The following is a 26,825-nucleotide window of genomic DNA, read 5'->3' as shown; positions in this document are numbered from 1 at the left end:
GCACCTAAGACTCTTCTCCTCCAGTTGGAAAAGCTTGTCAAAACAGAAGATTCCTTCAGTTGTTTCCAGAAGCACAGAAGTGAGCGCCTGTTGTATCTCGACAGGAATGCTGTTGCACAAAACAGGTGCAGGCAGGCTGAGAGCCCTGCTCCAAACCACTATTCAGTGGACTTCTGATGTTTGGGGGGCTTGAAAGGAGAAGCTCTCCTCCAGACCACAGTGACCCACCAGGCATATAAGGGACAAGGCAGTTCTCTCAAGTGTCAATTGAGGCTAATAACCTACCCAGCTCAGTATTGTCTATAGGCCACTGACTCTCTGGGGCTTCAGTCAGGAGTGTTTCCTAGCCCACCTAGAGATGCGAGAGTAGAACCTGGCCTTTTCTACAAGTAGAGCATCAACTTAGTCTCTGAGCTATGCCCTCCTCCTTGCTATGGGTATGTGCTGAAGGTCCGGCGTCACAGGAAGAATTCCTCTGAATACACGTTGCGGGAAGCAGCTGTCATCTTCTGTGTCCTGCTTATCGGTTGTCCGGAAACACCTCTGTGAGAAAAAGATGGTGCTGACCTTAATGCACTTCTGGTCAGATGTGTTAGGGATGCCATATCCTTTGGCAGAAAATGCAATGAGCCCAAGCCAAAGCTGATTCCCAATTGATAAAAACAAAAACACCTAATTTTATCACCCAACCGAGAAAGGTTCTTAACTATGCACTGACAGTTGCTGTTGAACTCTGTTTACCAGGGAAGAGGCAAAGTCCTGATCAACGTCACAAAGTAAGTAAAAGGGCAGGAGTTAAAATACGAATTCAGTTTGCATTGGGAGTTGCTCTTGCCAGGCCAGTTCTATTGCCCACTGTGGCCCTTCACCAATCATTGTTTAGGAACAGCCTTCGCCAACCTGGCACCCTCCAGAAGTTATGGACTGCTGATGGGAATTGTAGTCCATCTGGAGGTTACCAGGTTGGCAAAGGCCAAACCTTTTCTGCAAGTTATTCGGTTTTGCATTGAACAGAATTTCCTAGCTGTTCTTAATAACAGCCCATATCCTCTTCTCTGTTTGGAAGAAATCGCACTCTCTTCAGTGAAATTTTACTTCTGAACTGGTGTCTAATTAAGGCCACAGTTGCTGAGCAGCCAAATATTAAAAGGTAAAGGGACCCCTGACCATTAGGTCCAGTTGTGGCCGACTCTGGGGTTGCGGCACTCATCTCGCTTTATTGGCCCAGGGAGCTGGGAAGGTGCTAACTGGCAACAAATCCATAACTTATGGATTACCCTGATCCTGGTGGGACTGGGTAGAGAAGTGCCAAAACCAGGCAGGGAGATTTTTGGGATGGGTGGTGAATGCTTTTCTAGCCTTTAAGCTGCTCCACATTCAAAGTGAACTTGTGCAATTTCAAGAGTGGGGTGGGGCAGGTGAAGAGAAGCTGTTTTGAGTGTAGAACATGAAAGTTGCTAAGGCAATAATTCTTTGCACGCTTCCTTGGAAGTGAGCCCTTTTGGACTCAGCAGGCTTTACCCTCTGAGTAAACACGGTTAGGCTGGGCATTGCACCTGTTGCTTCTACCCTTGCCTTTTGAGGGAAAGTTTCATTATAACAATATAAATAAACGATTCCATAGAACGGTGCTGAGTGTAAGTCTTGACATCTAAATAGCGATAACTTTGATCAAGTGCGGGGAAATATCTTAGAATCATAGAATGGTTGAATTGGAAGGGACCCCGCGGGTCATTTAGTCCAACCCCCCCCCCCGCAAGGCAGGAATATGCTACTGTCCCATACGGGGATCGAACCTGCAACCTTCGCGTTATCAGCACCATGCGCTCACCAAGTGAGCTATCCTCTGCTCGTCTCAGTACTCCCGCCGCTTCCGAGGCATTTGGGGTCCCGCCGAATCCTATGTAAGCAAACGCACAGGGACCCCGCCCCCCATGCCTGAAACAGCTACAAGCGTGGACTCGGAGCCCAGACGGCCAAGCCGCCGCCTCGTTCCGGTTTGAGTCTGGATTCGTGAGGCTGCTAGCTGCCCGTCCCTCGGGGGCCTTCCGGACTGGCTCCTGGGCTTGAGGGGCGGTCAGTGAGTCGGCTGGCCGTTAGGCGGCGGCCGCCACAAGCCCAGCCCAGCGCAGGGCGCGACGGGGCGGGCGGGCGGCGCTTGGAGCATTCCGCTGAGCCAGCCGGGCGAGGGAGCGGCGAGCAGACGGGACGGGCGCAGCGCCGAGGCTGGAGCGCCAGCCCGCCACACAAAGGCGATGGCCGAGGCGCGGCGGCGGCAGCAGCAACAGCAGAGGCGGGCGGGCGACAAGTAGCGAAGGGGGCCTGGCTAGGCCCGGGGCGAGGACGGCGGCGGCTGGTGCTGTGGACCGAGAGAGGAGCGTCCAGGATGGGAGGCGGAGGCTGCCCGCAGCCCTCGCTGCTGCTGCTGCTGGGGGTTCTGCTGCTGCTGCTGCTGCGGGCCTCGGCGGGGCCGGTCCCGGGCGAAGTGGACGCCGAGGTAGGTCCCCCGCTCTGCTGCGCTTCTTGTTGCGTCTTGGCCAGGCAGGCCGCCCGGGCAAGGTCTCCCGCCTGCCCGCCGGCCGAACAAAAGAGCGGCGCTCCGGGGGGAAGGGGCGGACTGGGCCCGCGGGAGGCGTCCAGGAGGTGGTGGCGGCGGCGGCGGAGGCAGCAGCCCTGCTTTGCGCTCTCCAGACGGCCACCTGCGCCCCGGGCACCAGCCTGGAGAGCGCAGGTAGTCGGTGGGGCAACGTCGCAGCGCGCCGGCTCGGGGAAGACCCAAGCAGCCGAGGGCCCACGTGGGGGCCCCAGGCTGCTCCCGCCCCACTGCCCGGGAAGGGGCCGAGTACAAATAGGGGGAAAGCGAGTCTGGCCTTGGAACAAGCAACTCGTGGGAAGAGGAGCGCTCAGTTCTTCTTCTTGTCTGTTTCAGCTTCGGGCTTGATGGCCTGACAGGTGCCCAGCTATGCCCAAATTATGTGGGGTTGAGGGGTGCTGGGGTCGCCTTTTATTTTGCTCTAAAGCTTTGGAGAGCTTTGATCCAAGACTGGAAGAGGGAGCTTTCTTGGCAAAGTCCAAGTGTAAAGGGCAGAGGAGAGCCCTGGGTTCTAGATCAACTTGGCTGGGCTGCCACGGTCTTCCGGACAGCCTTTGCCAAGTTGGTACCATCCTGATGCTTTGGGCTGCAGCCCCAGCCAGCACAGGCAAAGGTCGGGGATGGTGGCAATTGTGATCCAAAATATCTGGTGGGCACCAGGTTGGTGAAGGCTGCTGGGAACCTCAGCGCGACCTCTGCTTTCCAGAATGACTGTTCACAAAAGGGGGGGGGAGGATACCAAAGGGGTTCTTGTCAAAAGATTGCAAACTTCTCATCCTGGTTAGTTTTGTCCTCACCCACCTGGACATGAGTGGCAGAGGTTGGCAGCCCCAGGACCTGGGCTAGAGCTGCAAGGACAGGTGAATGCCTGCAGTGGCACCACCCAGCGCAGTCAGGAAAGTGCAGGGAAGCCCAAAACACCTTCCTGGGGGGAAATAAATAGGGGGTGGGAAGAGCTTTGGGCTGCAGCTCTAAAAACAGGCGCAGTTGGCAGCAGATGCCCTTGAATCAGTGGCTGGGAGGACCTCCTGTCTCAGAGGAGATGTGCATCAGGGAGCCCAGTGGTCTATGTGTTCACAGGCTGCAGCAACAGCACACACACCTGCCATGAGTAGTTGTGGCGTCTGTGTTTGCATTTAGTGAGGTGGCGAAGCATTTTCAGCAGAGCCTTCTCTTGCTAAGTTACAACTTGCATGTTATCAGTGCCAAGACCGGATTTCTATTCTAATAATTCAATTGGATTTTTAAAAAATGCTCTCTTCACAACCTGTGAGAGCAATACAAGCCAAGGTCTTCTCCCCCCCCCCACCAGAGGTGAGAGAACTTTGCAGGAGGCTTTGGGTGTGTTAGAGAGCAGCTGGCTCAGTATTAAGGAAGTAGTTGCTTTCCTGCAAGGCAAAATGTACGGAGACGTGAGTGAGAACTTAGGCTGACTTTGAAGGAATGGTGCAAGGCGGCAAATGTGAGGTCTGCCTATGCCAACCTGGTGCCCTGCAGCTCCCATCAGCACGGTGTGTTGGGTGGGGGCTGATGGGAGTTGTAGTCAGTCCAGCAACATCTGGAGGGCACAGGTTGGGGGTGGCTGTATTGTCTTAAAAGGGCAAGTTTCCCAAAATTTATTGTCACTGGACATGGGGAGGTCACAGAGTTTGAAAGAATCTTGGTCTCAGCACTGAGGGGAACGGTGCAGCTTGAGGGAAACTTGGATTAGCAAGGCTCTTGGGCTCATTGTCAAGGAAACAATGCATAGGAAACAGGCATAGGCAAACTCTGCCCTCCAGATGTTTTGGGACTAAAACTCCCGTCATCCCTAGCTAACAGGACCAGTGGTCAGGAATGATGGGAGTTGTAGTCCTAAAGCATCTGGAGTGCAGTGTTTGCCTATGCCTGGCTTAAAACCATATTTTGCTGGCATCTTACATCAGTTTAATTGCCTTGCCTCTCCTGGTCATCTTCACAGACTTGCTGATTTGTTGGACAAGGAAAGGGTACATACTCCCACCTTGATATCCCTCTCTGTGGTGTAGTGGTTAGAGTGTCAGACTAGGACCTGAGAGTCCAGGGTTGAAATCCCACTCAGATGTGAAGTCACTTGGTGACCTTGCCTCTCAGCCTAACCTATCTCACAGGGTTGTTGTGATGGTTAAATGAGATGGGGGAAGAACCATGTAAGCCAGCTTCAGCTCCTTGGAGAAGAAGGTGGGATATAAATGTAATTAAATAAATGGTGGAATTGCCCTAAAGTGACAATTTTCAGGAGTCACGTGTTGAAGAAGTCCAATATATTACTCACCAAGAAACACTAGCAATTCCCACCCTGGTGATTTTGAACATCTGGGATAGCCGAAATTTGGATTATAAAAATAATATGCTACTTGCTAATGGCAGCAACTTACCATCACACACTTTGGAAAGTACACAGATAAACCGACGGTGGAAATTTGGTATGTAAAGTTCATCTGCACAAAGGGCTGTCAAGAAAAGGGTCTTTTACCCAGTCTCATTTGACTTTATTAAATATATAAATTATAGAGCAGAGGAAACAAATATACCAGCAGAAACATGCAAATTTATGGAGCCCGTGATAGCTAAAAGACATGACAATGGAGATCAGTGACCAGGATCTTGGGAACTCTGTGTTGTACACTGTAGACTTGTAGAGCTCTTGTTTAATATTTTATTTATTTTTACTTACCCTTGTTGTAATTCTGGAGATTTCTCTCATGCAGTTGTTATTGGCAAATTGTAGCCTTGTCTTTACAAAATTAGTAATGATTAATCTTAAAAAGTGAATTAATCTTAATTCACGTTTTTTTCTCGTGCTTCTCATGTATGACTAATACTAAATGGATTCTGTTATTGTTTGGTTGTTTTCTTTGTATGATTGTTATTAATATATTTATTCTGCATTATTGATAGTAAAGCATATTTTTAAAACCCAGTTTAACTAGGGATGATGGGGAACCAAGTCAAGGAATGGGGGTCCTCCACATGTAACAAGGCGTCTGCTGCACTACTTCCAACCTGATGAAAATCTGTTGTCTGCCTCCAGCTTATGATTCTGTGCTTCAGAGTGTGCGGGTCAACAAGACTACCAGCTGCTCATTCACTAGACAATTGTCCTATTCAGGAGTTGGCTGAGAAGCCGACCCACTCACAAGATTTGTTGCTAGCTGGAACGTCCCACATGGAATAAGGGCACCTCATACTGAGCTGATCTTTCCAGGGGTGGGGATCTGCCTCTTGGGCCAAATTGGACAGGTGGGCAGGGCCACACCCTGCCAATCACACAATGCCATTATGGTGCTTAATAGTCTTGCCTTTTGCAAAAGGGCTATGTGAAGCAGCTCTGGTAGTTAGAGGGGGAGGCGGAGGCTTATCTGAAAGGGGCTTTCCCTTTGCAAAGGTGTCATTTGGAGCAGTGGGTGGGTGTCAGCAGGGTATGGGGGAGTTCCACACAACTCCACAGGTACCACCACCAACCCTTTTCAAGTAGAAGGACAAAGGGCTTTAATCCTAGCTCATCAGATGATGAATGGGGATTAAATCCTGATACCTAGGCTGCAGGATCCTGTGCTTAGATGAGGCAGGATTATACCCTGTCCTCCTGCCATCAGCTGACACTACTAATGGGGAAAATGGCCTCGTGGACCAAAACTGGCCTGCAGGCTACAGGCCATCCTGTTTCATGAATAGTCTTGGTTGCCAGCCTGAGAAATGTGTTCATGCAGCTGGGCCTTCCCCCTTCAATTTATAGTCTGAAAATGGGGGCCACCACTTAATAACGGCTACATATTAATTTGTAGAAAGTTTGCCAGTGTGACAGTAGGGCTTAAACTGGAGGTCCAGGGTTTTAACTCTTGCATGGGCACACAGGAAGGGTTCTTTTATTTTATTTTAAGGAACTGTCTGACACAAAATACATTGAAAGTTGCTTTACTTTTGGAGTGCTTGACAATACCCCACTTAAGAAAGCCTTAGGCGTTTTAAAGCAGAAAGGAAATATTCCAGCTGTGTGATTGCAGGCGGTGTGGCTTTTTGCACGCTGATGACAGGGCTCCTCTTCATTTGCAGGGCTGGTTACAGTTCTATGGCTACCTCCCGCAGTCCAACCGCCAGATGTCCACCCTGCGCTCAGCTCAGACCCTCTCCTCAGCCCTCTCTGAGATGCAGAGTTTCTATGGCATCCCTGTGACAGGCATTCTGGATGAAGAGACAAAAGCGTAAGTTTTTTCCTGTTCAGAAGGTCTTCCTCCTGCAGGTCACCTGTGATGGAAAGAGGCATTTCTCCTTCTCGGAGAACTGAGGCAAGGCAAGGGGAACTCCAGGAGGATACAATGGGTGTTGTGAAGGACAGTCCTTCCTGCTGCCAGCTCAGCCCTCTCTTCCGCCATCCTTTTGCCACTGATCTTTCTGTTAGATGGGAGTTTCCTCCCTCTCTCCCCATCCTTCCAAGCACCCAGTTGCTCACCTTAGCACTTTGCAAGAGCAAGGCAAGTGGAGATGGGGGCGACTTCCTTCAGCTTTTAATGTGGGAATTCCTGAATTCATATCTGCAAGAGAATCACTTTTGAGCAAGTGGGCATGGGTGCTGGCTCTTGGTGTCCTGTGTACCAAGGGCTTAGGCTTGACTGTCGCTTGCAGGTGGATGAAGCGGCCCCGCTGCGGTGTCGCCGACAAGATTGGGGCTCAAGTCAAGGCCAACATGCGGCGGAAACGCTATGCACTGACTGGGCGGAGGTGGAGCCAGGCTCACCTGAGCTTCAGGTACGTTCCACAGCTGCTGAGGCATGAAGCAGGACTGTTTGGGGAGGGAACCTTTGGTGGGGGGCAGGAACTGGCTGTAGAGCTGACAGAAGCCTGAAGACTTTGCAAATGTCTTTGTGCTTTAAAATGTGCATGATGCAATTTTGCAGCAATACGCTGGAATTACAGAATTCAAAATGCTTTGAGAAACAAAGGCGAGATGGGCAGCATTAGGAGGGGGAAAGTGGAAGATGGGGAGGGAGCATAATTCAGAGGCCCCACCCCTTGCTGACTTTTCTACGCCGCCATAAAGACTAGCAATATCTCTGAAGAACAGGAAGCTGAAGTTAGCCTAGGAAGTTTTACCTTGCATTTTGCACTGGGTACTGCATGGCATTCATATGGATTATGCTCATTTGGTCCCTGCTGCTTTTCCAGAGATGCCTAGAATATCTGGGTCTGGATCCTGCAGGAGGGGAGGAAAAGCATTCTCCCTATAGATTGTCTAGGACATTAAAGGCTGACCAGTTTTTTGTGACCTGAGCCTCTGTAGGAAATGGCCTGCCTCGTCAGCTGTGCCACATACGCTGGGCACGAAGGTGGTGGTGGCAGCAGCGATATATAAACCCACATGTGGGTTGAGGTACAGTGGAGGAAAGAAAACCCAGGTGAGACCTCGAGATCAAATGCAAAGTTGCCTCTTCTTAGCAAAAGGGTGACCTGCCCAGATGTGCACTCAACACACCCTCTCCTCCTCTGCCTGCTTGCGTTTTCGGGAGCACCAAAGCCTCGGCAATCACAATATGAAACAGGGGCCAGTTGCTTCTGTGAGCAGGGCAGCCCACTCTCCATTCATTCTTGCTGTAAGCCTCTGTGGAATTCATCTGCCAGTCTTTGCTTTTCCACTACACCTGCCTTTCAGTAACTTTTTGCTGGTGTGCATCTTTGCTGCTGAAGGGCTCCTTGGGACTAAAAGGCACGTGGCGTTGCCGCTGTGGAGAAGGCTTGCCTTGCATGGTTCCCGCTTCCAGTAATGCCTCTCCTTCTGTGTTCCCAGCATCCAGAACTACACAGAGAAGTTGGGGTTCTACTACTCTTACGATGCCGTCCGCCGAGCCTTCCAGGTGTGGGAACGAGTGACGCCCCTCATCTTCCAGGAGATCCCATACGATGAAATCCGGCACAAGAGGAGGAAGGAAGCAGACATCATGGTGCTCTTTGCCTCCGGATTCCATGGGGACAGCTCCCCCTTTGATGGCACCGGAGGCTTTCTGGCACATGCATACTTCCCGGGTCCCGGTATGGGAGGAGATGCACACTTTGACTTGGATGAGCCCTGGACCCTTGAGAATGCCGACGTGTCTGGTAAGGAAGAATCTCGGGCCTGAGAAGGATGTAAGGAAGGAGTGCTCTTCTTGCCATGGGCAAAGGGATCTGACGTTGACATTGGCCTGGATAACCAGGAACCTCAGTTGGGCCCTGCCTAATGGTTGGCCATGGGTGGGGTTGGCTGGGATTCCTCTTCCACGTCAGCCTAAAAAGCAGTGGAATCGAGGGGAAGTGTTTCTTGTCCAGTGCGGAAGTGAGTGGAGCTGGGGAACGATCCTTCCCTGTTGTCAACAGGGAACAACCTCTTCCTGGTGGCCGTCCATGAGCTGGGGCATTCCTTGGGCCTGGAGCATTCCAACAACCCCAGCGCCATCATGGCTCCTTTCTATCAGTGGATGGACACAGAAAACTTCCAGCTGCCAGATGACGACCTTCGGGGCATCCAGCAGCTCTATGGTGAGTGCCAGGCAAACAAGGTGTGTGTGTCTTTGTATGTTTAAGGACTGACCATCAGCTGTCATATGCATGTAAACAAGATTGCAGGATTGGCCTGAGCCATAGACAGATGCTGTGTTATCTTCCCGTTTGTTTGGCAGCTTCTTCATTCATCAGCCGATATAGTAAGTTGTGCAGGGCCAGGCAGCGGTCTGAGACTGGGCCTTTTCTGTGATGGGGCCTTGGCTCTGGAATTCCCTTCGTGCTGAGAAGTGATTGGTGCCATCTTCGGCTAGCTTTTGACATCAGTTAAAAATATGTTTATTCCCCCAGGGCTTCTGGAGGGAGAATTGACCTGACACTGAGCTAGTTGATTGTCTGATGTGACTTCTGTTGGGGGTTCATTTCATGTCAAGTTATAGATTACCTGTGAATTGTGTATTTTGTTATATTTTAACAGTTCTGATTGTGTTTTTATATATTTTAGTGCTTTTTGTCACACTCTGCTCCTATACCAGATGAAGGGCTGGATATAAGTTGCAATAAACAAAACCCTCTCCCTCTTTTCTTCCTCCTGCCCCACCAACTCAGGTCCTCCAGGGGGACAGCCTCAGCCCACCAAACCCCTCCCTACTGTGGTACCCAGAAAGCCAGGTCCCAAGCCTCCTAGACCACCCCCTCCTGGCAAACCAGACCAGCCCCCCAGCCCAGGCAACCCAGACCAGTACGGCCCAAACATTTGCGACGGGGACTTTGATACAGTGACGATGCTCCGTGGGGAGATGTTTGTGTTCAAGGTACCTGTAGCTTCCTCTGTCCTGTCTCCATGGTTTCTTTCTGCAGTTACCAGAGTGATGCTTCAAGATGAGAGTCTGGCTTGTGCAATGGGGTGTTGAGGGGAGCTCAGGAATAACTGTGCCCCGAATTCCAGATTTTGTGACTTGTTCAAGTGTCCTAGACCCCTTTCCCTCCTCTTGTCCTAGGCCTGGAGCTCTTGAAGTGGGCAGCAGGCAGTGGGATATGAGCCTCATTTGCCATGATGATGGGTGGCACCTACCTGTAGGCGAACCTGTGAATAGGAGAAGGGTGTGGGTGTAATGCCCCAGGACCAGAATCAGCAGGCCTGAGCTTCCTTTCCCCAGGGCAGGGGGGAGGCTGTAGAAAGTACTTGATTCGCATGCCAGAGGTTCCAGGTTCACTGCTCCTCATTTCCATGTGCCTGAAACCTTGGGGATGGCCACTGCCAGCCAGTGTAGACAGTACTGAGCTAGATGGGCCACTGGGCCTGACTTGGTATTAAGCAGCTCCCTGTGTTTTTTTACCCAGGGTCGCTGGTTTTGGCGGGTTCGTCATAACCGGGTCCTGGACAACTACCCCATGCCCATTGGGCACTTCTGGAGGGGCCTCCCTGGGAACATTGATGCTGCATATGAGAGGCAAGACGGGCGGTTCGCCTTCTTTAGAGGTGAGAGAAGTTTAAAGCAAAGGCCCTGTAGAGGGTCTCCTGAGTCTTCTGTCGAGACAGCAGAAATGTTCTGTGTGTCTTCCCCTCCCTCTCCTTCCCACTCAAAAGTGCCCCTTTGGGTTTTCCTGACAGACTCCTTTCTCTTCTCCTTGCTGTGGGGCCAGCAGAAGGATGGTGGGCGTTTCATGGGCACCCCTCAGAAAGTCAATGTGTTGTGTTTTACCTCAGGGCCTGGAGTTCAGCCCAAAGAACTGTTCTTAAAACTCCCTCCTGTGCTCTTTAGGGTGGGTGGGGAAGCTGAGTGTTGTGTTCTGGCCCCCTCTGTATTACCATTATCATCATTCATATATAAGTAATCACCCACCCTTCAGCCTAAGGTCCCAGGGCAGGTTGCCAGCATTAAAGCACATTATTGAAAAACAGTTTGAAACAACTGACAATTACAGAAATCAGTTTGGTCCAAACAATATGCACTTCAAGTGTGAAAAACCAGGATTAAAAATTAGTGTAAACAGACAGACGCCTGCACTCAGCGCTGAAACCAGCAACCTGACCCACCCACCCCATCCTGGGCAGGACTTGATAGATGCCATAGAATTGGGCATGGAGGTGGGGGGGGGGGTTCCCCACAAGAAAGACAGGCTTCTTGTGTGCTTCATGGCCCAGCCTCTGCCTAATTTTCTTTTCTGCCCTTCCTCCAGGGGATCAGTACTGGCTTTTCCGTGAGGCAAATTTGGAAGCGGGTTACCCGCAACCCCTGACCAGCTACGGACAGGGCATTCCTTACGACAAGATGGACGCAGCCATCTGGTGGGAGCCTACAGGGCACACCTTCTTCTTCAGAGGGGACAGGTGGGTAGCTGGCGTGTGAAAGGCGGCAGCAGGGCTTTTCCCCCAGCCAGAACTCAGTTCCAGCACCTCTCAGCCCAGCACCGTTGTCGTTATAAGAGAACAAGGGAGGCATTCTTGGTGAGTTTTTGTAATAGCACTTGGTGGCAGGATCTTCAGATGGCTGGAGAATCCCGAGATTTTTGCCTCCTAACCTTCCCAGGGACTGAGGCATTTACCAAAGGTGTGGGCAGGGTCTGTAAAGAGGTCCCCAATTCAGGGACGATGTTTTCCCCCTGCCCATTAAGACTAGCACTCAGAGTTTGATAAAGAAGTCTGGAGTGTGAATGGTGAAAGAAGGGCCAGTGATTCACATTCCTGCATTGCAGAGGGGGGAGGGTTGGACTAGATGATCCTCAGGGATCCAACACTATGATTCTGTAACACTAGGTACTGGCGCTTTGATGAGGAGAGCCATTCTGTGGATCCAGGATACCCAAGGAAGATCAGCGTATGGGCCGGAATCCCTCATGCGCCCAAGGGAGCCTTCTTAAGTTCTGATGCCAGTAAGTAGAAAAGGACCCTGACCTGGCAAGACAAATGTGGACTCTCGGTATAGTGAGCAAAGTAGCAGCTTGAGGAGCAGGTTGCTAAAGTTATGAATGCTAATTAATGAATATTTTGTTAGTGCTGTTGGAAGCAGGAAACCAAAGAGGAGAAAGGGAGGCATTAGGTCACAGGACATCGGGGACTACAATTCCCATCAGCTCCAGTGAGCATGTTCAGGGATGATAGGAATTGTGGTGCCCTTTACAGATTTGCTATCCTTGCATTAGATGTTACAGGAAAGAGCAAAGCTTGTTCTTCCATCTGCGCTGAAGATGATGCTGGAAAGAGACCCACATCTAAACCCTTTGTGAGGAAGGGGGGAGAAGAAAGAGATCTGCAAAATAACTTTTTATGTAAACCGTTTCCAGGTTTTCTTACAATCAAGCAGTATATAAATGTTGTTAAAATAAAATAACTTTTTAGAGCTACCTGCTAAACTAAAAACTAGCAAGTTGGCATTCAAATGTGGAAATGCCAGTCTTGTAGCAACAATATGCAGCTTGTTGAAGTCTGCTTCCTTACTCCACGGGAGGATAGTTGATAGCCCTATTTGCAGGTCACCCAGTAAGTCATGCCTCTGAAGGAGCCTTTCACTCCTTACTCTCACGCAGAGCAGGGAACGAGACACCATCGCCGGCTTCACATCATGTTTCAATTAGGGATTGTGGTTTGTTCTGCTCCCGAGAAACCACGGCCAGTTAACCAAGAAGAAAACTTGGCTTCAGATTGTGGTTTGTTGGGTGTGAAACAAAACTCATGATCCTTGTTCGAAGCCAGGGGGCGGCTTCTTTCCTCTTTGTGTAACCTGAGAGGAGGAAAAGAACAGGTCCTCTCAGGTGTATCCTTGGTGAGCCAAATTATTTTTTATTTCTTTTTGCTGCCATTGCCCAAACTGGGAGTTTTGGGAAGCTAGAAAAATTTGCTTGGGGAGACGGCGCAGATCAGGCCCCCTAACTGAGAATTAGCCACCCCCTGCACTCCATGATTTAACTGCGGTTTACTGTGAGGTGTGAACTGAGTCAGTGTAAAGCCAGCTCCTTAAAAGTGAGTTCTTGAGAGCTACTGGCCCATCTGCTTGAATTATGTCCCCCACGTGGATTGTAAAGCATGATCACAGCAGCAACGCTCTGCTGAGGAATGAATGAATAGTTTTTTTCACCATGGAGCTAACTGAACAGTACAGTCCTGCAAGAATCTGTATTAGTACCAATAGGGTTTAATATATTTATTGATAATCCAGAGTCAGGGGAATGGTACGGTGATTTAGTTCGCAAAGGGCCTCAAATAATTCAGAACAGTAGAAGCCAAGGCTTAATGATACAAGCAGTTAAGAATACACCAGAATATCATTATTTATTTTTTCTTTCATTCATTCATTCATTTTAAAGCATTTTATATACAACTTAATATTTCAAAAATCTCTAGGTGGTTTTATAACCTAAAAATAAACAATATATCACAAAAACAAAACCGGTTAGAGAGTAATATAAATACATATAAAGTCAATATAAAAGTGGATTAAACAGGAATTCGGAAAAAGCAAACACATAAAGCAGATCTTAAGAGTCACAGAAAGCCTGGGGAAAAAAGAGAACGTGAAAAAGCTGTGAGCCGTGGAAAGCGACCCCAACTAACTGTGCCTACCACCTCCTGTTTTCCAGCCTACACTTACTTCTACAAAGGCAGAATGTACTGGAAGTTTGACAATGAGCGGCTGAAAACAGAACCCGGGTACCCCAAGTCGATCCTGCGGGACTTCATGGGATGCCACGACGAGGTGGCCACAAACCCCGACCCCGGCCGCAGGTGGCCCGATGTGGGCAAGCCCCCCTCCCGCCCCGATGGCCCGGGACAGGACAAGGAAGAGGAGGTGGTGGTGGATGAGGAAGACAACGCCGTGGACACTCACCCTGCAGAGAAGGACAAGGAAACCGAAGCGGAGGACGATTATAGTGATGGCGTGGGAGGCGGCCGGGAGCAGGGTCCTGGCCATGGCAGCGATGTGGACATCGTGGTGCACATTAACGATTACCCCCTGACCATGAGCATCATCATGGTGACGCTGCTGCTGCTGCTGCTGCTCTGCATCCTGGGCCTCGTCTACGTCATCGTGCAGCTGCAGCGGAAGGGCACCCCACGCATGCTGCTCTATTGCAAGCGCTCCCTGCAGGACTGGGTCTGAAACCACAGCTGACCTGGCTGCTGCTACTGCTGCTGCTGCTGCTTCTGCACCACCTCCAAGCTCCATCAAGAGCTTTGGAGCACAGGACAGGTGGGGAAACTGCCTTGTCTTTCCCCGGGCATCTCTGGAGGAGAAGCTCTTGAAGTCTCTGGGCTCGTCTGGACCACGGCTCCCAGCAGAGTCTTTTCACAGGAAGGTGCCCCATCCCTACCTTTGTGCCTCAGCCTTGGAGACCCCGCCTCCCCCCAGGCATGGGCAGGTGGAGGGTGTGTGACTGACCTCCCCTGTTTGATTGGCCTGCCCGAGTGACGGACAGCCCTTTGGAAAGGGTGCGGCATGTGGCCTTCTCTTAACCTGTGGGTCTCGTCCCCCCTCGTCTACCTAATACACGCATGGCAGTCCAGGCCTGTTTGCAGGTCTGAAGGAGGGGGCCCTGCTTCCCCAATTTGTGTCTGTGCCACCCCTGCTGTGCATGTACTCCAGAAACTGTGACCTGATGCCCCCCGCCCCCTTGGGGGTGGGAGAGACACTTCATTGCCTGCCAGGGCAAGTTGCTGAGTCCTCCCCCATCCCCAGCCAATGGGCTGCCCTGGACAGGTTGGTGTGCCCATGGATAGCTGCAGATGTGTTCTCCCTTGGGCTCAGTAACCGACATCCTGAAAACCTTGACTTTTATTTTCAAAGGTGCTTCCCACCCTGCCTCTTCATTTGCAGAGCAAAACGTGGGAAACTTTTCTACTGTAATTGCCAGAGCTACTACTGCTGTGAGGAGATTGCGCAGGAATATTTGGAGAAGGGACTGTTTGGGTGCCCTGTGTGTGTGCATGTCTGTGTGACTGTCTCCTTCCCACTATGTGACTACTGCTCCTTACCTACCTCTCCCCCTGCATTTCCTACTTCTCTTTGTTCCCATTGCCCTGGTCTTTGCTGCATATCTTGGAAGCAGACTCTGCTGGGTGGAATAGCCTTGATGCAGACATAGCCCTGGGGTTTGGGTTGCTGGGCTGCCTTGGAGGCTGTTGGGGGTGTTGTGCTGTAACTGTGAATGAGGAGTGACCACGTGGCTTGATTTCTGAGGCCCCCCTGTATCACTTTGGAGTAGGCGATGATTCAGCTCCTCAGAGGAGGGACCTGAGCTGGTGTAAGGATAACCCCTGGGCTTTGGAAGGCTGAGGACCAGTTTGTCCATGGAATGTATCCTCTCTCCCAAGGAAGGTGGAGATGTACACTCACCTTGCGTGAACTGAGTGCATGAGACATTCGCACAGGCAGTTCACCTGAAAAATTGGCCACGGAAATTGCGCAAGTGTGCATTTTCCTGAAAGTGGGAGGTGCAAGGAGGATGGCCTTACTAAACCTATGCAGGGTTGCAGAACTCGGCTCAAGGCCATGAGAGATTTATGTTGAGATCAGTTGGGCACTAGGGCTGCTGTCCTAACAGGTTTTGTTCTTTCCAAAGAGACTCTGCAACCACTCCTTGCAACACAGCTATAGTTCCCTTGGTCTCTCAAGATGCACTTCCAAGCAGCCCCAGTGTTTGAGGGGGAGCCTGCCCCCCTTCCTCTTTGGCCACTCTCTTGCCTCAGAGTTTCTGCCTCCAACTACCAACCGCCTTGCGTCGCAACAAGCAAAAGAAGCAAAGTTGCATTGATTTACATAGATTTCTGTGACTTCCAAGTGCCTTCACATAGCATTTTGGGGTGTATTTCTTTGGACTGTAAATAGGAAGGATTCTGTAACCTGTACATGTTATACAAATTAAGCGGGCCTGCTTTTACGATCATTTATTCTGCTTCTGTCAATGGTAATGAGGACCAAAGAGCAAAGAACCCCCTACCCCTTCCCTAATCACTGGAGATCTAATTTAATGGCTCTTTTCCCTTTCTGAGGCTTCTCTAGGTGTTTTCATCTCAACTTTACAGATATTAATATTTTTATGCTTGAAATTAGCACCATATTGTGGCTTGTCTTCCTGTTCTCTGAATCTCTGAAGCTGAGCAGACTGAGAATCCTCTCTCATCCCCCCTCCCTTTCTCATTTGTATTTAAAACATGATTGCCCTCCTCAGTCTTCTCTACAATGACAGGAACACAATCTCCTTGATTCTGAAAAGGGAAACCCCCATGCCAAGGAGTTGCCCCACAGGCCCTGTTCCTGCCCACTGCCCTCCTATAGGCTTTTTAGCCTCTTATCTCTACACTATTTCTCTCTTTAATAATAATTACATGTATTTTTGAAAGCCTGGAGTTTTGGAAGCAGAATTAATGATGCAGCGTAAGCAATTGCACATAATTTTGGGGCTTTTTTGTGGGTGGGTGGGAGTCCACATATAAACCTGGCTGTCTGCATGAAGAAACCAAAACCACCCCTACTTGGAGAGACCCTCTTCAGCCCCTTGCTCAAGCCTAGCTCAATTTGTCCTGAATATGTTATTTCCAGAAAAGCGAGCTCCAGAACACATCAAATAGTTGTTGTTTAAAAGACACACCATTTTGCCTTTCTTAAGAGCACCCAGGTTCTCGTGTTCAGGCCAGGCCTGGCAGCATCTGCTTCTTTCCTCCTGATCCTCACTTCGGGTCCTGGCCCCAACTCTTCCCTCTTCCTCTATTGTTGTTGCAGAAGTCATTCAATATCTAGGTTGACTGACTTGGCAAAATGAGCCTAATTTTGTGCATACACTGGTGTAAAACTTGCTGCTGTGAGTGTTGACATCTCTGTGGTAGTGGGGTGGGGGTTGTGGCCTGAACCCAAGCAGTCTCCCCCAGCCCTGCCCTTCATCCAAACCGACTTTCTCTTCCCCCTCCATTCTAAAACCACAACAAGCTGTCTCCTGCTTTTACATTGATGGGAGCAAAGCAGAGTCATGTGCAAAAAAAGAAGAAGAAGAAAAGGGGGGCACCAGGTCACAAGTAGAACTTCAGACACGGTTGAACCCCGAAACTTTAAAACAGCAAGAGAAAATGAAACCCCAGCTTTGCTGTGGGGATGAGGGCCAGCCTGCTGTTCTCGGAGCGTGCCTTCGATGGGCCGAATATATTGGTGCATCTCCTAAGTGCAAAGACTGAAAAGCCAATTAATTTTCAATGCTCAGAACTACCAAAAAAATAAAACATTCACAGCTTGCCAATAAACCACAACATTTGTGCTGACCTTTAGGTTTTGAAGTGTGGAACTCATTTTGCCTCCAAGTGCGCTTTCAGCAATTTTCTCTGGTGTCTATTTCTTTTTAAAAGTTGTGTTTTCGATAGGATAATGTCTGCCTGTATCTCTGGGTTTTCCCATTTTGTTCCCAGAATTGCCATTTTAGTTAGGTATCGGTTGTGCGTTAATCATTTTGTGGAGATTATAATGCCAACGGGAATATTCTCTTCCACACCCACCTTGTGTGTCTCCTGCAAAGCCACCAGTGATGCTGATGGCTAAGAATGGGGTGGATGTCTGGGCTCTGGTGCCTGAGATAGGTCTTTTGGGGAACCACACTATTCCTGGGACTGTAATCTGTTTTAGCTGGTTTCAATTTTAAATCACCTGCCCTGGGACCTGCTGGTGAAGGGGTAGCAATAAATCTAATAATAAAAATAACAAAGTATGCTTGCCCTACATGCACTTCCTTGTTGAAAAGGCAGCAGGTTCTTCCACACACATAGACCAGGGGCACTTTGGTCTGCATCTTCCTGCTGTAGAGAAGGCCTTGGTTTTGGGTCCTCTTAGGTAGCAATCCCTGATGGCTCTCGCTGGTGGCTTTTGCTCCGCACACACAAAAGCCACTAAGGCAACAGGTGCCAGGTTGCACCTTGCTCCCCTGTGCTGTGCACACACCACACCCTGGTTGGCTCCTGTCTTCTGCCAACAAGTTTTATACGTGCCGCCTCTACCACTTGTGTTCAGTTGCTGCATAATAAACACTACCCCGGCAGCTGCCAGTGGCCGCTTCTCTTTGTCCACCTCGAGAACAGGGTTCCCTCTGTTGCCTCTGTGTGCATTCATTAACCCAGAGGTCAGGAGAAATGAGCTTCAGTCGCAGACGCTTGGCTCCTGCCCTGGCTTCCTGGCCTAGCAGCGGTGCAGCTGTGCCCACTTGAGACGTGACTTCAGGAAGCAGCTAGGAAGACTGGGACGCTCCTGGTGCCTCTGCTATGGCATCATCATCATCACCCCAAGCTATATCTGGAGGAGAGCTGAATTGGGCGGGTGGGTGTGAAGCCGAACGGTTGACAGTATCAGTAGGGAAGTTGCAAGGAGTTCAGCAACCACTGAGCAGTGTTAGCTTGGATGGGAGCAAATGGCTACTGAGCATGTAAGGGCAAGAGCCCACTTACCCACCCACCCTCAAAACAATTCTATGCAAAAGCTAACTGGGCTGGCAGTTCAGTTTTGCTTTAACACAGAATTGGTGGGAAGCAGGGTAGCTTAGGAGGAGCAGGAGGACAGGTTATGTTGTAAACCTTAGGCTCTGCCCTTCAAGCAGAGTTTAGGATGGGTTTAGGAGGAATGACTCGGAAGCTGCTGTGTCCACCAGCCAGACCCAAAGCAGGCAGATCCAGGGCCAGGCACAGTTAGAAAGGGAAACATTTGTGCAGTTCAAAATCTGAGCTCTACAAAACACGTATAATGTTAGCTGACGAAAAAAGGAAGTGATGGAGGATAATGTGAGATGTGTGTCTTCCAGTATTCCCTGGGACCCTAAACCCTGATCAAGCAGTCCTCCTTTTCCTCCCCATGCCAAAGACATTCCCCACAGATTACACTGCTACTTTTCCAGTGCTAGATTACCAAATAAGCAGAGTGGACACCGGCTGAGGGGCCCTGCAACACCAGTTCAAAATAATATTGATTTGATCTTGAAAAGAAAATTATAATCAAGCTTTCTTAGGAAATAATTTGCAAGGGAGATTTCGACTGCCTAGGGGCCTCCAAAGTGTTTGGTCCAGCAATAGACTTTCCACAGTGTTTGATCCAGCAATGGACTTTCCACAGTGTGTTCACCAATGTTTCCAGTATTCATGAAATAATTCTGCATGGGGACTGCTTTCCTGATAAGTTGTGTGAAGTTGTCCATGATACAGTGAGGGTGGTGATGCCAAAATATATATAAACAGGGATGCTGAGTACACTCTCTCTCTCTCTCTCTCTCTCTCTCTCTCTCTCTCTCTCTCTGTGTGTGTGTGTGTGTGTGTGTGTATGGGTTCATCTGGATTGTCCATTCTCTTGCTCTTCATTCTTCTTATAGCCTTGACTCCAAATGAAGTTTCCTTAGAGTTCATGACACCTGCTGTGTACAGCTTGAACACAAGACGCTTGTGCATTAGTGCTGTCAAATCCCAGTTCTGCTGTTCAGTGATGTCTTCTGTATGTCATAAACAGTGGCTCTGAGAAAGAGTATGTTGTGCACACACATGTAAAATGCACAGGTGTGTTGTGGCATGTGTGAGGCACAAACACTGCAATCACTCTACTGCTGTGCTGATCAAAATTCTCCTTAAAAGCCCTGCCTCTGATTTCAAGAGACATGAGACAATATCATGACCCTCAATGTCATACTGAGCGTGCGAGAGACAGGAAGCCAAAGAGTCAGGCCGCAATCTTGTATTTGCACGTGCAATTTACCACATGAAGACAGAATCTCTGGAAACTTGAATAAGCTGTTTTAACTGGGTATACCAGCATAAGTCACAAGGAAAGCTTTTGCCTGTGAGGAAGACGGCTTATGGGTGAAACGTGTTCTGCTAAACAAGGTGCTTCTACCTAGCGCTGCTGTCTGAAGCTTATTGCCTGCAATTTTGGGGATCGTGATTCTAACAAAGGGCTCTCCTATAAGCCACATCCTCTTTCTTACTGTTAAGAAAATAATTCTGGAAGCTGTAAGGACAAATGCCTCCAGCTGCTAATGCAAAAGTAGCTAATGAAAAAGGCAGTGAAATCATTAACAAATGCATTGCCCGAAAGCCAAATGGCTCTTTCTGAATTGGCAGAACAATTAATTTAAGATGCAAGTGGAAATCTCCAGTGAAAAACCACGAGTTTCTCTTACTTTCCCATGACGATGGAAGAATGTTGGAAGCTTAGCAAGAACAAACCCACATGATTCTGTGCTCAGTCATGTTTGTAATGTGCTCCCCCACTTTCGGTCCCTACTTTCTATTTAAGACTGTAAGAAGAGCCCTGCAGCTGGATCAGATCAAAGGCCCATCGAGTCCAGCACCCTGCTTGACACACTAGCCAACAGCAGGTGGTCTTGAAAAGCCCCTTGGGCAGCTCTTGTGGGGTGCAAAGCCCATCATGATGTCATCAACTAAAGCTTCCTTCCAAACATTGGAAAATACACTGTAACTAGAGCAAATCCAATGCTTTTTTTTCTTTTTCGATGGTTTCTTGGCTCTAAAATTGGCCTGCAAATCCTTCTTTTAATGTGTCAATTCATAACACATAGTCCAAGTCCAACAAAATCTGGAGGGCCACATCTCTGTCCTAAACAAATGCTTCAACTTACATACTTTCAAAACAGGATGCTTATATAACTTTTAATTAGCAGAAAGGACTCAAGATGTGAGAAGCCCATGAAAATAATCAATAGTGATTTTAATGAAAGGACAACCTAAATAATAATAATAATAATAATAATTATTATTATTATTATTATTATTATTATTATTATTATTATTATTTTCTGCTTTTATTATTCACTTTTTTCAGAAAATAAACTCAGTATGATTTGCAATAAATACAAAAATTAAAACCCATACGAAACTTTATAAGCTGAAAATGTTGGCGGTCTGACATATCTCACCTACTAAAGGAGGTTTCAGAGTAAGCTTGTTGCAAGAGCAAATGTACACAGATGGTACAAATCTTTGCATTCCACCCACAACATCAATGTGAAATCAGATGTCCTTCACTGTCACTCCTGACTTAGCATCAACAGCAGACCTCAAGATGAATGCTGATGACTCTTGGTTAATGGCTTGCAGTTGCTCTGAGCTGAAAATTCCACAAATGTGCTGACAGAAAAGTAGTGGCTAAAGGTGGAGAGAGGCAGGTGTGAACCCCCAAATTAACAGACACTGCAGAAAGGCACAGCTTCCCCCATAAATCAACCTCAAAGTACAGAGAAATGATATTGAAAAGCTTGCAAATACGGTATCTTGCTCTGAGAATCCCCTGCATTAATGCATCTAAGGACAATACCATGTTGGAGAGGCTGAGGGTTTCTTTCTCAATGCTAGGGTTTGATTTTCAAAGAACTATCAAACTTTACTGGGGGCCGGGGGGGGTGTTGTTGAAACTCCAGAGTTAGTATTGCTCAACATCGTTACAGGAGTTGTAACCTTTATTAAAATAACTTCTTTATTAAAATTCTTCTGATAGCTGCAGGGATCTGCTGGTTTGGGGAAGATTTTAAAGGGCCTGAATATTCCAACATGGCACAACAAAATTTGGGAAAAAGCACTGGCCGAAAAGCTGTTGCAAAAGATTCACATAATCAAGGGTTAAAGAAAAGGGACATTTTTTTGTGCTCTGGTGGCTGTACATAGCATTTTAAAATATATTGGCTAACGAAAAGCCAATAACCAAAGCCTTTTAGAACATTTGGCTAAAAGAAGCTGTATTATTATTATTATTATTATTATTATTATTATTATTAATAATAATTTTATTATTATTATTATTACTACTACTGCTATATCATTTACAGCCTGATTGCAATGAGGATTTAACATTGGTTGTCTGTCTTTGTTCATTAGGTTCTGATATACTTTGTAGCTGGAGAGGGAGGGAATATTTTAGCCAATTGTAAGGATGAAAGGAACTGGAAAATGAAGAGGCAAATAAATAAGCATAGGCAATGTTGTAAATACCCTCAAAGTGGTCTTCTCAGTTTGTCCATCTTGGTCAGAGGTATAACCAAGCCCAGGATAGTAGGGAATTCCTCTCCAGCACTGGCCTGTGGCCTGTAACGTGCCCGCCTCTCCAATAGGAACTGGGCAGAGAAACTCTGCTTTGGAGCCAGTTAGGAGAGAGAGACCAAGAAAGCGTTTGGAGCTGGGAGTTGGCTGAAGCCTGAAGGTCAAGCTTTCGGTGCAGATCTCTGACGCAGGGCAAGTGGATTGGCTAACCTGGTGTTGATCTGCTTCCAGTAAGCTCTGTTTGCATAGCTATAAATAAAGCAAATATCAAAGATACAACCAGGGCTTTGCATGTAAAGGAAAGGAAGCCCTGAAGTGTTGCCTCTGGAACTTTTCAGCCATCAGGAAAGAGTTGAGTGCTTAACAGGACCCTGATGAGAAACTTGAAAAAAATGTGAAGAATTGGATTGTAAGGTTCCGGAAAACATACTTGGAATGAGGAACTTCATGGGATGCTGCTCCTTTCAGAACAACTATAGCTGTAAACATAAGTAAAGGTAAAGGGACCCCTGACCGTTAAGTCCAGTCGCGAACGACTCTGGGGTTGCGACGCTCATCTTGCTTTACAGGCCAAGGGAGCCGGCGTATGTCTGCAGACAGCTTCCAGGTCATGTGGCCAGCATGACTAAGCCACTTCTAGTGAACCAGAGCAGCACCCGAAAATGCTGTTATCTACTTGCACTTTGACGTGCTTTCGAACTGCTAGGTTGGCAGGAGCAGGGACCGAGCAATGGGAGCTCACCCCGTCGCAGGGATTCGAACTGCTGACCTTCTGATCGGCAAGCCCTAGGTTCAGTGGTTTAGACCACAGCGCTAACCGCGTCTCAGTGTGAACATAAACATTAAGCAAAAAATATAATAAAACAGAGTATGATCATCTAAAGCACAGACAGGGCTCACTTTTATTATAGGTGCATGTTATTTTATGTATTAATTAATTATTATTATTAGTAGTAGTATTATTATTATAAATATCCTCCAACATTTCTCCTATGAAAATAGGGACATCCCATTCCATAATGATAATTTTACTATTTATACCCCACACATCTTACTGGACTGCCCCAGCCACTCTGGGCAGCTTCCAACATATATAAAAACTTAATAAAACATTTTTTAAAAAACTTCACTACAGAGGACTGCCTTCAAGGGGCTCAAGGGTCAGATAACGTCATACCCTTCAACATTTCTCCAGTGGAAATAGGGACATCCTAAGGAAAAGTGGGGCATTCTGGGATCAAATAAGAAACTGAGTCGGCTTCTCTAAATTAGGGATGTCCCTGGAAAATAGGGACACTTGCGGGGTCTGCTACTACTGCTGCTACACACTGTCAACACATGTAGCACTTTACAGAAGTGACTTGAGAACTGCAAGATTTGCTGACCACATTCTCCTGAAGCCCAAGTCCTGTTGGCTATGCTCAGAAAGAGGACCTCTCAGCACAGTGCACAGAAACTTGGGACAGTCCACATTGCACAGCTGGGCTGAGCAGCAGCTGAGCTTTGGCACCCTACCCTGCCCCCTCCACCTTCAGTTATGGCTTCTCTGCCCATCAAGCTTTGCTTTGGAGACATTAGAATTAAAGCCTGCTTGTTGCTCTGCATCACAGCTGCTGCTTCTGCCTTCCTGAAACTGCCAAGCAAATTAGATTTTTCTTTCCATCCAGGAAGGCACCGAGCCATGAGCCTGACCCCATTAGGAGGCTGATAAGATACGTTCATTATTGATTCTGCCTCCTGAAACGCTGCTTCTGTTGTGCTGTGAACTCTGACCATCTGAAGAAGAGGATGTGAGATCATGGGCTATTTGATAACAGCACCTCCTTCCCTTCCTCCTGTTGCTGCTGTGGGAACAGTAGCTCTTTGGAACAAAGCTCATTAAGAGCATGCCCAGGGGCTTTGACTATATCCGCGAATTGCATGTCCTGCCCCAACACTTCCCATCAGATGAGCTGAGTGGAACTGGCCTTGTAGAAAATGTTCTGTTGCTGTGCCTGCCTGTCAAATGATCCTCTCCACACTGCAACCCAAATACTTTTCTTTATAGAAGCAAAAAAGTCCACATCAGCCAGCTTTGATGCGTTCCGGAAAAACGGTTCACCTGATTCCAACAGAATATAATTTACATGAAAGCCTCAACAGGATCATTCCAAGAGCACTTCTCCAAGGACCACCGGCTTGCTTAGAAGATTGCAGCCACAGCAAAAAGGTGCATTGATTTCCAGTCAATCAATTTATAGCACAAAATTAGGCATTTAATTGCTACCCAATTTGCCAAATGCAGTGTGGATGCTTGAGGTTTTGCTTCTTCTGCAGGGAAACACTCAGCACTGGTTATGATGTGTATTTGAGCTGGGCAGTTGTGATTCTGTCCCAAAATTGATTCCTGTTCTTCGCGGAATGCGTTTGTGCACGATCATTGGTCCTTTGTGGCATGATTGTAAACTACTGACTAGCATACTTATAGCAACTAGACCTTCTCTAGCCATGTGTCCTCCAAAGGTTTTGGACTACAACTCCCATCATCCTATGGAGGCAGCACTTTCAAATCAGCTAGCAGACAAAGGGACAGAGCAGGGGTGTTTGACCTGCAGCTGAACAGCCTGTTTTCCCCACCACCATCAGCAAGATGGTCTAGCAGAATGGTCATATTATGCTGGGGCTGATGGGAATTGTAGTCCAAAACATCTTGAGGACAGCAGGCTGTGTAGCATAATGCATAGATATCTTTTGCCACTAACAATCCTCCTGAGGCAGTGGCGTAGCATGGGTTGTCAGCATCCGGGGCAAGGCAAGTAATTTGCGCTCCCTCTCTCCGCATCGCACGCCTGGCACCCCCCCCCCTCCACAGTGGGCGGCGACCTGGCAGCTTGGATCGGATTTGCACAGCCAGCACTGCAGTGAGAGAGAGTGAGTGAGCCAGGTAGGGGCAGAGAGCTGTGAGTGCGAGCGCCCCCCCCAGATGTTGCGCCCGGTGCGGTCGGCCCCCCCTGCACCCCCCACGCTACGCCACTGTCCTGAGGCACAACCACTGCAGGCAACACAGGATTTTAAAAAAGTTATTATTTGGAGACTAAATGAAGCAATGGCAATGGGCCATTGACTTTGCCAATCCATTTTAATAGCAAATAGTATAAAGGCACCAGGGTTTTTTATTGTGCACTGGCCTGCTGAGATTTAAAAATATGACTATCATTCAAAAGAGAAACAGTTAAAGAAATGTCACATGGATGAAATCAAGGTATGCACAGTTGGGACAAGCAGCCTTAAACAGATTGGTGATTTCCCATCCCAATGATGCCAGCTGCTTGGTGCAACTTCTACACCCTTTGCAGAGGCAGCATCTCTTTGCCTTTGAATCCCACTTGGATGAGGGAGGCAGAAACCGCTTCAGCTGGATTTGCCGATTCTGCATGGCTTCAGCAACCACCTGCCTCCCATCTCCTAGGAAGATTTTGCCCAAAGGAACAACCTGTCTGTTCCCTCTGACTCATCACTAGTGCAAGTCAGCAAATGGCAGGCGAGACAGTAAGATTTTGTTTGTGGAGCAATGTCAAGGGGGTCGCCATTAGTCTGCATGCAAAGGACTCAGCCAACTTAAGGCTTAAGGTGCCTGAATGCCAAAGGCTTCACCAAACAGAGTCAGGAAGGTCTGCAGCACAGGCAGAGTCCTGGGCCCCTAAGCCTATAGCTTTGCAGGCAGATAACCAGTGCCTGGTGTGTAGCTCCTGGGGCCAGTACAGTCAGACACCTTCATAGGGCTGTGCTGCCTTGTTAGGAGCAAAACCCTTCCAAGATAGTAGTTTTATTTGAAGAGGGATCTCTGGCTTTGGGGAAATTCAAAACCCAACACCTGCTGGCTGGGCCTGAATCCTGCTCCTTGCCCACAGCTCTCTCTTTTCACTTGCAGCCTTTGTCATTTCCCACTCCTCAGAGAGGACCTCTGCCATTCAAGCAAGCCTGGTGCCTACAGCAGAAAATAGCACACCAGACCCTTGTGCTCATGCATTGCCACTGAGCAATAAAGACCCCCTTTATTCCCTCTCCTGCACATGAAAGAGCCCCTACCCAGCGGGCACTGTCTGCCTCTTAAGACATGGGCAATCTGACAAAAGGAGAGTAGGGGCATCCCAGCTTGGCTGGCCATCTGTGGCTGGCTGCTGTCCAGTGAATGAAGGGGGTGGGGAGGGGCCAGGAAGTGAGAAGCTGCTGAGATGGAGCTGCCCTGTGAGAGAGTTGCAACACCAGATAGGACAATTGGTGCCTTGTGCACATCCACAGGCATATCTGCTCCACTTGTTCTGGCTAACGGGGCCCCTTAGAAACAGTGCTCACTCCTTGCAGACAGATTTAATGTTGGGACAGTGGGAGTTTTCCACTTGCCCAGACTCACCCATGCAGTCTGCAGGTATACCCCAACAACCAGCAGGCCCCAAGAAGAGAACTGAGCAAGAACTGTGGTAGAAAGGAGCAGGTGCTTTGTGTCTGCAGGCCGGGAGAAAATTGCTCCCTCTCCAAATATGGTGACGAGGCAGCATCTCCAGCAAGGAGTTATCTTGAGTGGATTATCCAGAACATTGGCAGGAGATAGAACAACCAAGTTCTCAATGCTGCAATGCAGAGGAAAACTGCCACATTCTATTCCAGGGATTGGCGACAATTGAAGGTGGGTCTGGCATTGCAACAGGAGGGCCTGGTTCTTTTGGAGGAGGGACGGCGCCTCAAATTATCAGC

At 48.6% G+C, this 26,825-nt stretch overlaps 1 protein-coding gene across 1 annotated transcript; it reads left to right on the top strand.

Moving 5' to 3' along the window:
• Positions 1–1,849: 1,849 nt before the first annotated feature.
• On the top strand, positions 1,850–17,336 carry MMP15 (matrix metallopeptidase 15). The gene is made up of 10 exons (XM_083625057.1): positions 1,850–2,497; positions 6,668–6,816; positions 7,238–7,360; positions 8,397–8,704; positions 8,963–9,124; positions 9,695–9,900; positions 10,430–10,568; positions 11,270–11,420; positions 11,847–11,962; positions 13,667–17,336. The coding sequence occupies exons 1-10, from the start codon at positions 2,387–2,389 to the stop codon at positions 14,185–14,187; spliced, it is 1,986 nt and encodes a 661-aa protein (XP_083481183.1). The 5' UTR covers positions 1,850–2,386; the 3' UTR covers positions 14,188–17,336.
• The last annotated feature ends 9,489 nt before the right edge of the window (positions 17,337–26,825 follow it).

The sequence above is a fragment of the Podarcis filfolensis genome (genome assembly GCF_964270895.1).
Source record: "Podarcis filfolensis genome assembly, chromosome: 8".
In the NCBI taxonomy this organism is placed as follows: domain Eukaryota; kingdom Metazoa; phylum Chordata; class Lepidosauria; order Squamata; family Lacertidae; genus Podarcis; species Podarcis filfolensis.
Note: the sequence above shows the minus strand (reverse complement) of the source record. Positions and strands in the feature narration are given on the sequence as shown.